At 39.9% G+C, this 16,296-nt stretch overlaps 1 protein-coding gene across 4 annotated transcripts in view; it reads right to left on the reverse strand.

The window, feature by feature from the left end:
• LOC111218103 (glutaminase kidney isoform, mitochondrial-like) overlaps window positions 1-16,296 on the reverse strand; it is a 49,693-nt gene that overhangs the window by 12,122 nt on the left and 21,275 nt on the right. For all 4 annotated transcript variants that reach the window (XR_002664971.1, XM_022740205.1, XM_022740206.1 and 1 more), the window contains 8 exons: window positions 15,319-15,385; window positions 14,480-14,530; window positions 13,391-13,567; window positions 12,188-12,319; window positions 11,401-11,493; window positions 1,652-1,713; window positions 1,177-1,253; window positions 245-308 (listed from right to left, as the gene is read on the reverse strand). Coding sequence is in view for 3 of the 4 variants with exons in the window: in XM_022740205.1 (XP_022595926.1) it covers window positions 245-308; window positions 1,177-1,253; window positions 1,652-1,713; window positions 11,401-11,493; window positions 12,188-12,319; window positions 13,391-13,567; window positions 14,480-14,530; window positions 15,319-15,385 (723 nt within the window). In the remaining variant the exon portion in view is untranslated. The remainder of the gene's footprint in view (window positions 1-244; window positions 309-1,176; window positions 1,254-1,651; window positions 1,714-11,400; window positions 11,494-12,187; window positions 12,320-13,390; window positions 13,568-14,479; window positions 14,531-15,318; window positions 15,386-16,296) is intronic.

Here is a 16,296-nt window from a genome sequence, read left to right on the forward strand (position 1 = left end):
GACATTGTCATGTCATGAATTAGTGGCTGCATGAAATGTACGATAGGAAGTTAATCTATAACGGTGTGCTTGGGAATGTTGGACCCACATCGATAAAAAGAAAGAGGGAGGGTGGGACAACAAGACTCCTCCTCCATCAAAGGATGAGGTGCATACTGCAGACATGTGCCTGCCTCATGTAAAAATGATTCTACAGAAAAGAGCAAGTCATTGAGGAGATTGAGGACAAAGACTCTGAGCTCACCTGTCTCTGGGTACTGGGTTCACCTTGCAAGCCTCCAGCAGGAAGCGGACCACCTCTGTGTGCCCTGGAAGCAGAGCAGATGTCAGAAATATATTAGCAGACATGCATGAACACATACACACACACACGCAACAGATACTTCAAACACTGCCACGCAAAAGTGGCACAAAATCATTTCAGATGAGGACAAATCTCTGACAAAGCAGTTTTACAACCAACCACGATGTTTTTCCTGCAGCTTCTGTTTTTCCATTTCCAAAACCATATTCATTAATCTGCTGCTTTAACAGCCTCCATGTTTCTTCTTTCAGACGCTGAACCTGCCGTAGGGATTTTCTTCGGGTTCCGACACAGAAGCATCAGTGAGGTCCAACACGGATGTTGGGTGATGAGGCCTGGCTCACAGTCAGGTTCAGGCTGGGCGAGTTCAACTTCATCCCAGAGGTGTTGGATGGGGTTGAGGTCAGGGCTCCGTTCAGACCGCTGCAGTTCTTCCACACTCAACTGGGAAAACAATTTCTCTGTGCACCCGCCTGTGTGCACAGAGGCATTGCTATGGTTGAAACAGGAAAGAGCCTGAGCGCCCCCCTGCTAGCTCACCTGGGAGTCTGTGTGTCATTAACGAGGCTCAGTCCTTACCGCAGCGGCCTGGGTGTGAATCCAGCCACTGCTGCAGGTCATCCCCCCTCTCCTCCTGCCTTTCACTCTCTACTGTCTCCATCCAGTAAAAAGCGGAAATGCCAGGGAAAAACCAAACAAACAGGAAAGAGCCCTCCCCCAAAGTGTTGCCGCCAAGCTGCAGGAACACTATTGTCTGACACACCATTATTGTGTCACACTGTGAAGTCATGTTTTTCATTCCATGAAAAATCTCCCTAAAACAAAACGAGTGTGTGTGTGTGTTTGTGTGTGTCTGTGTGTGTGTGTGTTACCTTCAGCTGCTGCCACATGGAGGGCTGTTCTGGAGTCATAGTCCCTCTGCTCCATGTCCATGGATGACAGTGCAAACCTACACACACACACACACACACACACACACACACACACACACACACACACACACACACACACAAATAAACAACTAACTTTATAAAAAAAAACATTTAAATAACCTTCTTGACAAAACGACAGTTTTATTGGCCATTATCACAGATTAAGGCTGAAACAGAGACGTATTCTAAGTACCAGATTTTACACTTTCACCAATTTAACAGTTCTTTCAAAGGTTCCTCTTGCTGCCACTAGAGGTCTCATGTAGCTGAGAGAGGAAAGCACCATGAAGAAATAATTACACAGTCCACCACATATTAGGGATTCCCACCACTCTTAAAGAAAAGTGACATGACCCTGTGTTGACCTCTGGGCACATTAGCAGTGTGAGAGGAGGCGAGTGTGTGAGCCGCTCACCTCCTCAGGGCAGACACGTCTCCGGTGTAAGCAGCAAACAGCAGGTTGATCACAGACTTGACCTGTGGACAGAGACAGAGACAAACAGAGAACATTTGCAGAAGGACCACAGAGTCTCCACTTTCACTACTGTTACACTACCATGTCAAAGAAAATGAATCACTTCCTATCAAACTAATGTGACACATTTCATTTCTAAGCAGCACTGGGGGGAATTTCATTATCACTCACACTCATATAAATAACCTTAGGTCGGATGTTAACACTTCATAATGACTAAGGTTCATCAAAGGTCCTTATTTAATTGTGATTTAATTGTGTGTGAAGTTACATCTACACAATTATGAAAACAATTCAACAATAACATGAGTGATCCCTGCATCAGTCAGACTTACCATCACACAGCAATGAATCATTTCCTATAAGCAAAAACCTGAAGAGTTCAATTCATACGAAGGAACATTGGAAAAAAAGACTTAAAATACCAATAGAAAGTATCTGAAAGACTATATGACACCTTTAGCGGTGTCACAGATTTACAGTTAACTGTTGCCTGCGTGTCAATTCATCTGCAGATTATTCCCTTGATTAAAATAGTGATAAATGTCCATTATTTTGTTTTTAGGCTCAGTTTCTGAATACAGGCTGTGTGCATTTCTCTGTGGACTGAGCGCTTTGATACTTTCACAGTATTAATATAGAACCTAGACCTGATCTATAATCAAACTACACATGGAAATCTGCCCTTTATACTATATTGGACCTATAAGTGATGTGTAGAATGACGGTTTGCAGGATTATGAAGGTTTTCAGGGATGTTTTAAAATCCCCAAATTCATTTTACTTCCTTTATGACACTGATTTGTGCATGATACCATCAATCAGCTCAGGATATTAAAGGTGGAAAACAATATGAAGTTAACAGGGAAAGAAAAGCGGACATGTGATGGTTAATTTTTATATATTCATGTATATTTTCCCAAAGTGAACTTGTTTAAATAGCTTGTTTGGTCAACCAAAGATATTCAGTTTGCTATCAAGCTGGAACCAGCGGAAAAAAACTGTTGCCCAAAAAATGTTTTAAAAGTTTTAATAAACTTGAATATATAAAGTAAATATATATCTATATCACATACATATATGGTTGGAACATGTAACACCATATAAAAATGTATCAGATATTTCTAATGTTTGCAAATATATAATTTTTACTATGGGTATTTCATATATGTTATAAACTTATATCTTCATATTTCCAGAGGATGTATATATGTGATTATTATGGGTGACATATATGGCAACATCACTCAGAGGTGAACCAGGGGGCAGCAGAGCCCTGATTTTCAGTCTAGAGTTCAGTTACTCTTTTAAGAAATGACAGCAAGGACCAGAGAACCAAACTATTACAGAGCATCGTTTCACCAAAATAAAAGCCTCACTCTGGTCTGAGGCCTTCACGGCTGTAGGAAGAAGAATCTGGCTCTGAAACGAGACCTATGTATTACAACACAGAGCCACACAAACCACCAAAGCAAAAGTTTAGGGCTCATGTTCCTCTGTCCCTGTTCAGGTTAGACTGAGGGTGAGGTTTTCCCTTTGTGGTAGGTTTAAGGAAATTTCTTTTGAGAATTTCTTGTTCATTTCTGTAAAGGGCCGACCACAAATTTTCCTCTCAAGCTTCAACTTTCTGTCAGAGCATGAATCAGAGTTGTTATACCGAATCAGGAAAGTTCCGTTCATATTGTTAAATGAGTTATATTGTGCTGAAGTTACAGGTCATGTTTTTAACTCTCAGTAACTGTACTGACACTGATTAATAACAGCCAGTATTTGTATGTAAACTGATGTGGGTCAGTGTGTGTGCAGTAGACGGTTTGTAAATGCTACAGAGACTGGTCAGACTGCACTGTATCACTGTCTACAGTATGTTTATTATTTTCCTCTTTTAGTGACTTTCCACTGTATTTGACTTTAGTTTTGGTACTTTACTTGTTTGTGTCAATAAACAGTCAATCACCAGCATTATTAGATCTTGGTCTGAGCATGCTGCATGCTGACTGGCTCCTTAGGTGTTGAATGACGAGGCATTTTTTCAAACCAAACCATTCGGTTGGTCCATAAGACTGAGTGACAAAAGTATGTACTGCTATGTGACCATCAAGTGCTGTTTGAACCATGAATGAGTTTGTTTCTCTGGAATGAAACACAAAAATGAAGCTGCTGCTGATGCTTTTCTGAAGTCTTGAGAGATTTGTGTTTTTATTTTTCCTCACTGCACTCTTCTCACTGGTTTAAAGTGGGCGGGGTTCAGTTAAAATAACACACTGTGCACCAATCAGGAATTTAGCAACATTGGAACCAGAATCTGACGATACAGGCGGTTGGTTCTTTGGTTTCTGATCAAACCAGGTGAGCAGAGTTTGTGAGTATTAAAGGAACAATTTGACAAATAGGGAAATATGCTTATTCACTTTCTGGTGAATGATGAGAAGATTGATGCTACTCTCATATCTGTATGTTATATATGTACCTACAGCCAGCAGCTGGTTAGCTTAGCTTAGCACAAAGACTGGAAACGGGGGGTAATACGCAGCTAGGCTGGTTCTGTCTATCAGTAACAAAACTCACCTACCAGCATGTATAATGCTCATCAATTAACATGCTATTTAATCTGTACAAAAACAGACGTGTAAAAATAATTTGCTGCATAACACCAAACAATTTGGTTTTGGTCTGGATTAAACATAAAGAGTGAATTATAAAAACAAAGCGTTGAGCTATTCCTTTAAAAATTCATGTATTTATAACATCGATTATTGCCTTCTTACTCATATTTATATTCAAGATTCAATATTCATAGGAAAAATTTTCAGGAGCTTAAATACACACAATGATCCTTTATTTACCGCTGCTAAATTCTTATAACTACTCGATGTCAATACAACTACCGGGGTGAAGGAGCGGGGCAATCAAAACAACAGGAGCATCAGTCTCTAGAGGAAAAGGTGCAGGTGGCTGAAGAACAGTTGCGGGCGCAGAGAAAGATTTTAGAGAAGAGAACAGTGCTTTATTGGATTTTATACAAGGGACACCAAGGCAACAAAAATCTTAACACCACTGTCACTGTCGAGTCTGCAAGTTCGTCATAGCCAAGAAAAAAAAACAAACAAAACAAGGGAAGACGAGTTCATGTCTTCTCTTAGCAGACAGGACAGTTCATGAGTTTATGGAGACTTTACAGATTTACAACCATGTGGACAGAGAAAAATCAAAACAAAGAGAAGTTTAACAGTCATCAGTCATGAGCTTGGAACTGTACGGTTTCATCCGCTGCAGGTTTGAGGAATTTATTTTAATTTAACATGTAAATTTGTATTTTCTCAATCTCAACAATAAATCTTTGGCAAAAAGAGACGTTTTAAAAACGACATATAAATATCTAATATCGGACCGGGACATTAGAGAACCTTACAATTCCAAGGTCACCAAATAACAATGGTAGTGATAGATTTTTAAATTTATATGCAATTTCAATGTCATAAGGGATAAAATGTATGTCCAAGACACAAATCAACATAAATAAAGACATGTGAAAAGAAAAATGAAATGAACATACAACATGGGATTAAAAAGACATTCATCAAATCAGACACAAATAAGCATGCGAGGGGGAGATGAGAATTCAAAGAGAAAAAAAAAAAAACATACATGAAAATGTGATGATTTGAATGGAAACTCTCATTACTGCATTCAAAAGCCCTTCTGCAGAGTAATATCAGACTTTGAGGAGTAAGAAAAGTTTTACCGATCACAAACTTCAAGTAACACAGCTCATTGACCCTCCAGCACCACTGACGCCATTTACCAAAGAGGAACAAATCAGATTATCCACCCTGACCGGCTGCGATCAGGTGGAGCCGGTCTCATGTCAGAGCTGGTCTGGTCCAGTCTCGTAGACATGCAGGCACTGGGTTTTAGATTTGGTGCCAGTGGTGCTGGTGGTGCTGGTGGGGAGGAACACCCTGTAGCAGCAAAGAAATAAAGACTTGCACATTGTCACAAAGGAGACTGATTCCCTTCACGCACATTTTATGACTGACTGGTCAGAAAAAAAAAAGAAGAAAAAAAAAAAAAGAAAAAAGGTTGAGACTGAGATGAGAAACTAAAATCACATCTGAGGTGATCCCACAAACTGTGGCCATGACAATACCTAAACCATAATGAAGCTGACTTCATCATCATGTAGAAAATCATAATGATATCACTGTTTAACTGTGCTGCATTTAAGCACATCCATCATCATAGTATAATTGTACATTTAAAGTTGTAATCCTTAAGATTGTATTTCTGGTGACACCTGTTCTTACTTGTTTTAATGTCTTCATATACTAATATGTTGTATTGTGACATGTTTTGTTCTCATCTGAATAACATCATAATGTGACAAATTACATGCGATGGATGCATGTGCCACTTCTTCGGTCTGACTCAGTTGCTGGCAGTTATTGCATTTACAGCAACGTGGTCACTCAGAGAATCCAGGTGACGCTGGTCTCCATGCACTGTAGTAACCTGGTTACTGTGAATCTACATGTAGCAGGTCAGTACTGGAAGCAGAAGATGAGAAGCAGCATCTTCTGCTTCCAGTACTGACCTGCTGACTTTTTAATGTGTATCTAACAGTGTCTGATATATTGAAAATCTTAAGGATTATAACTTTAATTGTCCCACTGTCAGTACTTTCTAGAAGTCCACTGCAAACTTTAGCATGAAGTAACAAGAACTATGAATAAAATCATTCAAAGTAGCCGACAGACAAACTCCACTTATACTGTGGAAAACACAGCAGGAGTAGGAAAAAGGCTTCTTGTACCTCCACACAATAAAGAGCAGAAACTTGAAAACCGAAAAAAACAAACAAAAAAACAATAACAGACGTCCATGACTTATAATAAAATAAATAAAATACTTCACTCAACAACATGACAGAGTAGTAACGGGGTATTATTGGCTCTGGCATCTATCACTTGGAGTCAAATCCACTGACAAACACCAAACACCAGTTGTACAGTTTCAACAATGATTGAGTGACAAACAGATAAATCCCCCCTCCCTTCCCCCTAGCACAGTCACAATAGAGCGACATCTAAGGCATCTGCTGACATGACATTCATGTGCAAGTCTTTCTATTTCCTGGAGGAGATAATACCATAAATTCGGAACGTCTTAAGTGTAAATTCAACACACACACACACACACACTCAGTTCTGCTGCTGAGGATCATCACTCATGTGCAGACACACACCTAAAAAGCTATATACACCTGCTGCTATGTACATTCACAAATTCAGTAAGTTGTGTCTACTGAAACAAGTCTGAATAACCTTAGTTTAAGAGTAACACTGGATACATGTTCTGTGTGTGTTTGCATGCCGACACTCTTCATCTGCAGTGGGGGTGTCAACCAATAGTCATACATTTGATTATGTAATCAAACTGTAAAAAATAAACAGACATTCAATTGTGAAAGAGCAGCGCTGAGGCGACCGTATGACGGACACTTCGTCACTGTCACTGACTGAAGATGAAACACAGGTCAAGCTGAAACCAGCAGATAATTCAACAACTGTGCAGAAATGATGGCAGAGAGTTCACAACCCAGCTCTGCTGCACAGAGAGCGAGTGTCACTCCGAGCTCCCGATTGGAAATACTTTGTGTTTTGGTCAGTAGTCAGTAGGAACCTCAAGGTTAAAAGTAAGCTACAGTTAGCCTAGCCTACCACTCCAGATCTATAACACCCTGAGGGCACATCTCGAAAAAATGCATCCATGAGCACCTGTACAAGTAGTTATGACTCTTGTGATGTTGTTTGCACTCTGCTGGACATAATGCGCAAAAATACGTCTTTAAAGGGTTCCAACCTTACGTGTTTTTAGTAAGGAATATTCACAGGTAATTTTTGGCCATTTCTGACAGCAGTAAACAAACATTTCAGGACCAGTGGACTTGATGCTTCTAAAATAATTTGATAACATCTATTTAATATCATCTTCCTCTGCTGACAGAGCTGGGCATTCTTTGTAATTTGCCAATATCATACATGAGTTTCTGTGTCTGCGCTTTCATGATGCCTTACTCTGAGGTATATAAACATGTTCTTCTTCTATCATTAACTAAAGAAGCCAAAGATCTTGTTGATGTTACATAATAGTCTAGAGGAGAAGGACATTTTTTGACTAAAGGGCTTGAAACCCTTTTTTCTAAATCAGCTTCTTATCGAGTCCAAACTTTTCTGCCAAAGTTAGAAGTTTAACTTTGATAAACTTAGTAACTAAGATATTACATATGAAATGCTTTAAGGGAAAAAAAAAAAAAAAAAAGGTATTGCCACATTAGATTAAAGCTCCCAAAACGTTATTTGGTTGAAAAAGAGGGAACGATTTAATGTTTTTAAGTTTTGGAAGCTTTGATCCAGAGCTGCATATTTTTCTTCTCTGAAGCCGTGATTGTGCCCCTTGACTGAAAATGTGGAATTGGATGTGTACACAACTGCTTTTCTGTGTTGATTTAAATCTGTACCGTAGATCAGTACCACAGAAGTGTGTGTGGTGGTGGGTGGTGGCGGCGCTGTAGCCAATCCCAGCTGACACTGGGTGAGAGGTGGGACACACTCCGGACAGGTCAACATATAGATCACAGCTCTCCATTTCTGTAGTGAGCAGCTTAATCTCCAGACTGAGGCGACCTGTGTCAACACGACCATATTTCTGTGCGCAGTGTAAACAGACAGTGAAAACAGCCTGGATGCAGCAGTCACCTGCTGCTCACAGCACGGGCCCTTACTGCTGTAACAAACAACACCCTCCACCCCCCCCATCACGCGATGCAATACTGAGTGTACACACAAACCAAAAACAAACAATCAGCCACCCACACACATTTTTTTCATCCAAACTCCACAGCAGCTCAGCCGCTGCAGCCAGCCCACCGAGGTCGTTGCTCCTGACAGTCTGACAGGTAAATGAGGACAATCGGGTCAAACGAGTCTCCAGCAGGAGCCTTACAAACAGCCTGTTGTTCTAGTCACCTCATCTCTCTCCTTTGGCTGAGCAAACCTTTATTCGCTTGTGTTGTATCAACCACAACATAATCAGAGAAATTAGCACAAATACTGGCATACTGAAAATAGAAACCGTGGTAAAACAGAACTTCCAGTTCAGTCAGCACGATGTACATCAACTGTTTCTCAACCCTGATCGCGTTTTTAGGTCCAAGTTCTCAGGACTCCAATGTCTGTTTTGTACTCCATCAATAAAGATACGGAGGGTGCACAAACAATGTTATATTTCAAAGTTATTCAATTTAGAATTTACTATTAAAAATAATTCCAGCACATACAAATGTACAGTTTTACTCCTGCAACATGTTTTGCAGATCAACTGACTTTAATGTGGGATTTCCATTTATCTCAGTGGTCTGCATTTATTCTAATGCAAACATCTGTTGGCGAGGATCATGTCTGTCTTTGAGCTACAGTTTTATCTGTCTTATTCCTTTTTAACTGCTTTATTATTTCCAAATTCAACACTTTTTATTTGTATTTAATTATCTTTTTACCTGTGTTGCTCTCATATTCTGTCTTGATGCTTTTTAAGCTCTATGTAAAGCACTTTGAATTGCCTTGTTGAAATGTGCTATAAAAATAAACTTGCCTTGCCTTACAGTGACAGGCGCTCAGTTTTTGTGTTGATTTTTCCTTTCAAGGTCCAGCATGTGAGATTGGAAATACTGTAGTGTCGTTTGTGAAGGTTTCGTTCAAGAGAACTAATCTTTTGTGAGAACGAACTGAACTGAATCACTTCCTGAAACAAGTCAGCTGTGAGCAAACGTGCAGGGATAAACTCACTGAGTGATTCAAGTCATTCGTTCACAGGAGGAATGAGGTCTGTTCAAGACAACAAATGCACAGCTGGCTTTAAGCTTCAATGATTCGACAACATTGACCTTGAACTGCAGATATATGACATTATCCAGGCTGATATGTATAGGGAAACATTTGAGATGCACCAATGGCTGATCAGTTTCTGTGTGTGGGAACACAGTCTGCGCTCCAGTGAAGCACTTAATGATTTGGTGAATGAATCTTTTAAACAAATCTTTTGAATGAACTGATTCTAATGATTCAGTAGTGAGAAAACGCCTTTGCCCATCATTAATTAGTAAAGCAAAAAACAAAAACAAAACCCTGCATTATTAAAATCCCTTCAGAAGTCAGGGCTCATTTTTAAAAAAAAATTTCAGCCAAAGCCCGAGCATTCACAGCTAACTGATATGTTAACAGTATTCTCCTTTGACCCAACACTTCCCATTAGTAAAACCCTAAGACGCACAATGTCACATTGTGATCATCTCCCACAGTACATCAGCATGTGCTTTAATGTGCTAATCTCTAGGGCCTCAGTGTGAGCTACAGTAAGCAATCATTAGCAGTCTGACAGTGAAGACTGTTGGTCTAAAGACTGGCTGCACTGAAGCTCCACACATGCAAACACACTCATACATCATTCTTTTTTTTTTTTTCCTTTTGTCAAAACAAAAATAAAATAAAACAGAATCTCAAATCAACCCTTAGCCTACATTTTAAATAGGATTCTGTCGAAATGAAAAAAACAAAACATGAAAAAAAAAAACAAAAAAAAAAACAAAAAACAAAATAACATTGCAATAAAGGGGGTGAGATGTAACAAGAGCACAACCTGTACACTGTACATCAGATCCTACACACACGCTAAGGCAACAACCAGTTGGAGGCTACAAGTTCATCTGGAATTCAGAGTAAAAACAAACAAGCAGTAACTCGTCCCATTTCTCCAACACAGACACAAACAGAAGAAGCTTCCCAGTCCGTCCACACAGTAACTGCTTCACAAGCAATAAATAATCCTCTACATAATTTATATATAAATATCAAAGGGCAAGGAAAGATGGTGGTGCTGCTGCGAGAGATCAGGTGAGGTGGGGGTGTGCGGGACAAGTGCTCCTTTTTTTTTTTTTTTTCTTTCTTTTTTTTTTTTTAAGTTTCACTCGCTGACAGTGTCCATCCTATAGACTACAGTGGTAGAGCTGTCCTGGTGCGACTCAGTGGGGGACACCTTTTTCCACAGAGGGGCTTTCAGAGCTAGCTCTTGTTGGAGGCTCTCGTAATCCATGGGTCCGAAGGAGAGCTGCTGTTTCAATCGACACGGATAACAAATTAGTCTCACTTCCTCTGTGGTTGTGTATGTGTTTTGTGTTTGTGTGTGTTTTCCTGTAACATATTGTGAGAAACAACTTTTCATTAGCGTGGGACTTTGGTTAATGTTAGCTGATGCACCAAAGAACTTTTTGTTACACACACATTTAGTTCATTTAGCTTCTTTTGTGTGTTGCTGCAAAGTGAAAAATGTCCACTTTAGAAAAGGACCCGACTAGAAAGAAAAACACCAGCAGGGAATTCAGACAGAGGCAGCGCAAACAGATTGAGGAGAAAAGAGGATGAGGACTGTCCTGTTTTGCTCTTCATCTGACATTGTATGTTTTTCCCTTCAGGTGTACTCTACAGTTATGGAGCTAAATATCAGCTAGAAATCAGCAGTGACCGCAGCGTCACCCACGTTCTTGAGATGGTATCAGTACTGTATCTGATGAGAGAAATGTGTGTGGTGTTTGGTTCTTTCTCCCCTCACAACACGGTGCTGTGCGTCCTTACCCGCTGGTCCCCTCCTTCTCTGCGAGGGTCGTGCTTCTTGGCAAAGTGTCTCAGGTTGTCGTAGTTGTGGAAGTTGAAAAGTTCCACGAGGTCCTGGAACGAAAAGATGAACACATGAATTTACTCTACGCTGTTAAAGTTGACATTTTTCCTGATGACTGATAGTTGAAAAGCACATGAGCACATGTTTTCTTTAAAAGAAAAAAGGAAAAAGGAGAGACAAATAGGAAATAAGTAATCTGATTACATGAGCGGCAGAGGCGGATGTGTTTACTGAGAACTTATCTGGTCTTCAGGTAATCATTAGTCAAGCATCACCTACTGATTAAGCAGGTCAAGTTACTCTGAAAGTATTCCAGCCAGGAACACTCAAGGACACTCTTGCACAATTTCCAATCATTAATAGCCTTTTTTTTTTAACCCATGATGCATTTTTGTTTGTTAAGTGTAACACATATTTACAAATAAATCTATTTACACCACTGGTTTAGAAAAACACTCAATACGGTGATTCTGATTGATAACACTGTGCTATTCACTAATATGAAAGTTATATTTTCAAAGGTAAAAACTTCCACCTGGGCCTTTACGTGTTGTTCATTCAGACAAAGCAGATATTATTCTTGGATCTTGAGGCACTGAGTGACTGTGTCATTTGAGATACAGTCCATAACAACTTAGCACATAGTGATGCATTATTAATGTAAAGCATCAACATGGTTGGTGCAGTTATTCCTAGTCGGGGCTCTGATCATGTTTTCACTCTGCAGTGATCTCCTGTTCATACCGTGCAGAACTGTATTCCTCTGACAGAGTTGCCCAGCTTGTCCAGTGGAGGTGACCAGCACATGATGCCCATCACGTTGGGTACAACCAGCAAGATCCCGCCCGCTACTCCAGACTTGGCCGGCAGACCGACCTACAACAGGGAAAACAGACGGGTTACATAATGGAGGATCGGCTCTGTGTGTCTGCAGTATCAGCAGGCAACAACGCAAAGCTGAAAATGGAAACAAGTCAACAATAATCGGAGGAGGCTGATTCTTAGCAGAATTCCTCAGGAACATGCCTCCTGTTTTTTTCTGTGATATAAATACTGAAGAATCTTTGCAAAATGTACATAACTGAATAATTTCAGTTTTTCTTTCAATCATCTTTATTTTGTTTGAAGTTCAGCTAAAATTAAAAAGGTAAAAAAGAGGTTAATATAAACAAAATTATTTCAGAAGAGAGGCCACTATTTCGACCAGTCCCTTGTTTCCAAAATCCAACTCGAACAGAATGAACGAAAATGAATGAGCACATGAACGCTGTAGATATGTACTCTCACTTTCTGCTGTTGGAGATATGATCGATATCATGAGAAAGTGAAAGGCTGAAGCTGCTCACACGTCACTCGATCTCTCAGCACTTCTGTCATTAAGACGTGTCTCATTAAAATAAACAGTCTTATCACAACAAACACCTCAGCTCAGACAGACCATGTGACACGACAGCTTTGCTGTGCCAAGGCACATTATGTGCTCCACAGTATTGTGGAGGTATAATCTGCTTGTATCAAGACTTGATCAGTTTTCTATGTACAAAATGTTTCAACGGTATTTTTAGATTATTTCAAAGACTTATTAGATGTACATGTACAACATGACTCCACTGGGCCATGACATTATGTGGGTTGTACAGCCTGAGCTTAATCATGCTAATTCCTCCTAGAGGTACTGTAAATGAGACGAGCATCAAGTTTGACATGAGGTCGTCTCACCTGGAACCAATGAGGACGTAGAAGAGCAGATCGACTGTTTGTAAATCTATGCCTAATTTATGTATAAACTTCTTATTATGTTCTCCATCTGAGGCCTATTAGTGTCTCATCAGTGTAATGGTACTGCTTCACTTCACCTCTTTGAGTCTTTCCTACTAAAAATATCTGTCCCTACTCGACCACATCAGCTCTTACTTGCCATCTTGTGAAAATGTGTCTTCTACTTACGTGGAAGGCGAACTGTCCTGAGAAGTCGTACATGCCGCAGGAGTGCATCAGACTCAGGGTGTTCCTCACCGCCTCCGGGCTCAGCACACGCTCACCCGTGATTGGGCAGATCCCACCGTTAGCCAGGGTGGCTGCCATGACGCTGGCGCTCTCACAGGTCACCTCAATGGAACAAAGCTGGGGGAGGGGTCACATAAAGGACAGTTTGTATCATTACTCTATTAGAATTTTCAGCACAGAGAGTCAAGTCTGACATGAGCAAGGTGAAAATGACGGTACAGTGGTGGCAGAGGTGACAACAAGCAACAAATTAAGTGAAAATGCAGCTTCCATACAGAGCACAAGGGCTCAATGAATGGTTCGATGAAAACTATGTGACTTAAATGGTGCAGCTGCAGTAATGACCACACCTAAATCCTTTTGAGACTCCAACACCATCATCCAAACACCAAACGAGAGAATATATTTTTAGAAGAAGGATGTTTGTCTTTGACATTGTTTAAAATGTACATAAAAGCATTATTTTTTTAAAGCAAGAATACATGCATTTAATTTAACATACTGCTGTGTCAGTGCATGACAATTTGTCAGTGATTGCAGTTGTTCAGATTGGGAGGGGTGTGTACATTCATGTTGTTCTTATTCTCCCACTTCTGTTTCTTGCTTGTTTTTCTTCTTTATTATTATTTGTTTGTCTTTGTGTGAATGCTGTTCATTCATTCATCCTGTACAGAGTCAGAGGCCTGAAGAATCTGTGATAAGGAGCATTTAAGTGCTACTGGAGGCTCAGGGTTGAAACAACACCTCACTAAGACATGTTGGGTTTTCCTTTAATTTGCCACCTGTTTATAGTTAAGAAACTATTTGTAGCATTAACAGAAGTAAAGATGTTAAAAAACTGAATAAAAGGGAGATGTGACCGATATTGGTAGAGAAGTAGGAACAGGATCTGTCACTCAGGGACAAAATCAAAAACAGAGGAAGAGAAGAAACAAAAAAGTAAAACAATAATCTGCTGTTTAAAATAAAATGAGCTGAAAACTGAAAATAAATAACATAAATAAATAAATAAATCAGCGCTCCACTCACTTGAAAGTAGAAGTCCAGTACAGACGTCATGTCTGTCCCCTCTGGGAAACACTGCAGAGAAACAACACACAGATGAACACATGAACATTTATCAACTACTGTACATTATTGTGTTGCTGCAGCTCTATATAAGGGAGTAAGGAAGAGACGACCATATTTTTAAGGAAACTCTACTCAGGTCAAAGATGAGTAGGACTTTTAAAAAGTTATTAGAATCCACTGAAAGTAAATGTAAACTAAAAAGGAGAATCACAATGAGCTGAGGAGCAGAATAATCTTCAATATCTTTACAGATTGTAATTATACAATCTAATTTATATGGTGAATAAAATCACTGATTGGGCCTCTGGCAACAACTTCCTGATACAAGCTTTATTTATTAATAGTGCCCCACAAAAAGTTCAACAGCTGTAATTTTGTGTTTCACAACATGAAATTTTATTTAAAAAGTAACAAATATAGTTTATGCACGCCTCATTGAGAGATTTGTTTTAAAAAAATACATCAAAGCTTATTGTAATTCCACTGGATCAGCTTCACCCTGCATCATTACACTCTGACTTCTTCCCTTGTGTCCCTCCCTTCTGGATCCATCCTTAAATGTAAACCAGATACAGAGCCAACCCCAGGTCTTATCTCTGAGCTGCTCAACAGATACAATCTGACAACATCAGAAAAATCTAACGATATGTGGGAGGAAGATGAAGAGGAGCTTTGGAAGAACACATGCAGTAGTCCACTCTGCAGTTGGGCAGAGAGAGAGAGAGAGAGAGAGAGAGAGAGAGAGAGAAAAAAGTCAACAAAGTCATCAATCAAGTGTGACTCATCCAAAGTCAAACCTTTTTTTCTTTCAGGTAGTAGCCGATGGCAAAGTTCCTGTCCCCTGACTCACGCTCTGACTGGAATCTGTCACACAAAGAGCAGAGCACTCCCATTACATGGAGGAAGGAAATGTTTGCACTGTGAGTGTGTGTGTGTGTGTGTGTGTTGGAATTTCATCACCCCACCCCTCATGTGTACTGTTCAACCAGAGATGTCATGCTATCATGTGATCAAACTGCAACATGAGACCCAGGACTTGGTCTTTTTACAGAAACATTGTTAGCATGTTGTGTCATCATCACTCATGCACATGCAAGTGACCTTTACGGCACAGATGCCAGCTCCAAACCTCATCCTAAATATAAGGTCAATTACAAATCAATTGAGAAAATAACCACTTTACCTTTTAGCCGTAGCTAACGCCAATTAAACTGAGAAAGTTTACAATTTAAAATACTTTAACCTGCTGTGTATGACCATACTGCACACATTATTCCAATAACATATCTGTGTTGCCTCTGTTCTGACTGAACTGACAAACATTAATGGAGGTAAAAGGTCCTGAGCATTCAAGCTTCATCACCAGCCTCACTGTTAGCTACTCTTTGGTTTCATTCATTTGTGTCAATCTTTGTGTAAGGAATACTTTGCTTTTGAACAGTCACATCAACTAAGCAGAGACAATTTTAAAGCCTGGCTTTATTCAAGCAGTGATGACTGGGAAACTGTTTTTAAAAGGTCCCATATTGCATAAAAAGGTAATGTCCATGTGTTGTTTGATTATAAAGCAGGTCTAGGTTCTATATTAATACTGTGAAAGTATCAAAGCCTCAGTCCACAGAGAAATGCACACAGCCTGTATTCAGAAACTGAGCCTTAAAACCAGCCGTCAGGACTTCTGGAACTTTGTGATGTCACAACAAGGCAGTCAGCGCTCTTAGCCATGCCCAATGCCCCGCCCATCTGGACCCACCATCCAACCTTGCAGGATTTGG

The sequence above is a fragment of the Seriola dumerili genome, unplaced genomic scaffold, assembly GCF_002260705.1.
Source record: "Seriola dumerili isolate Sdu_G_001 unplaced genomic scaffold, Sdu_1.0 BDQW01000052.1, whole genome shotgun sequence".
NCBI lineage: Eukaryota > Metazoa > Chordata > Actinopteri > Carangiformes > Carangidae > Seriola > Seriola dumerili.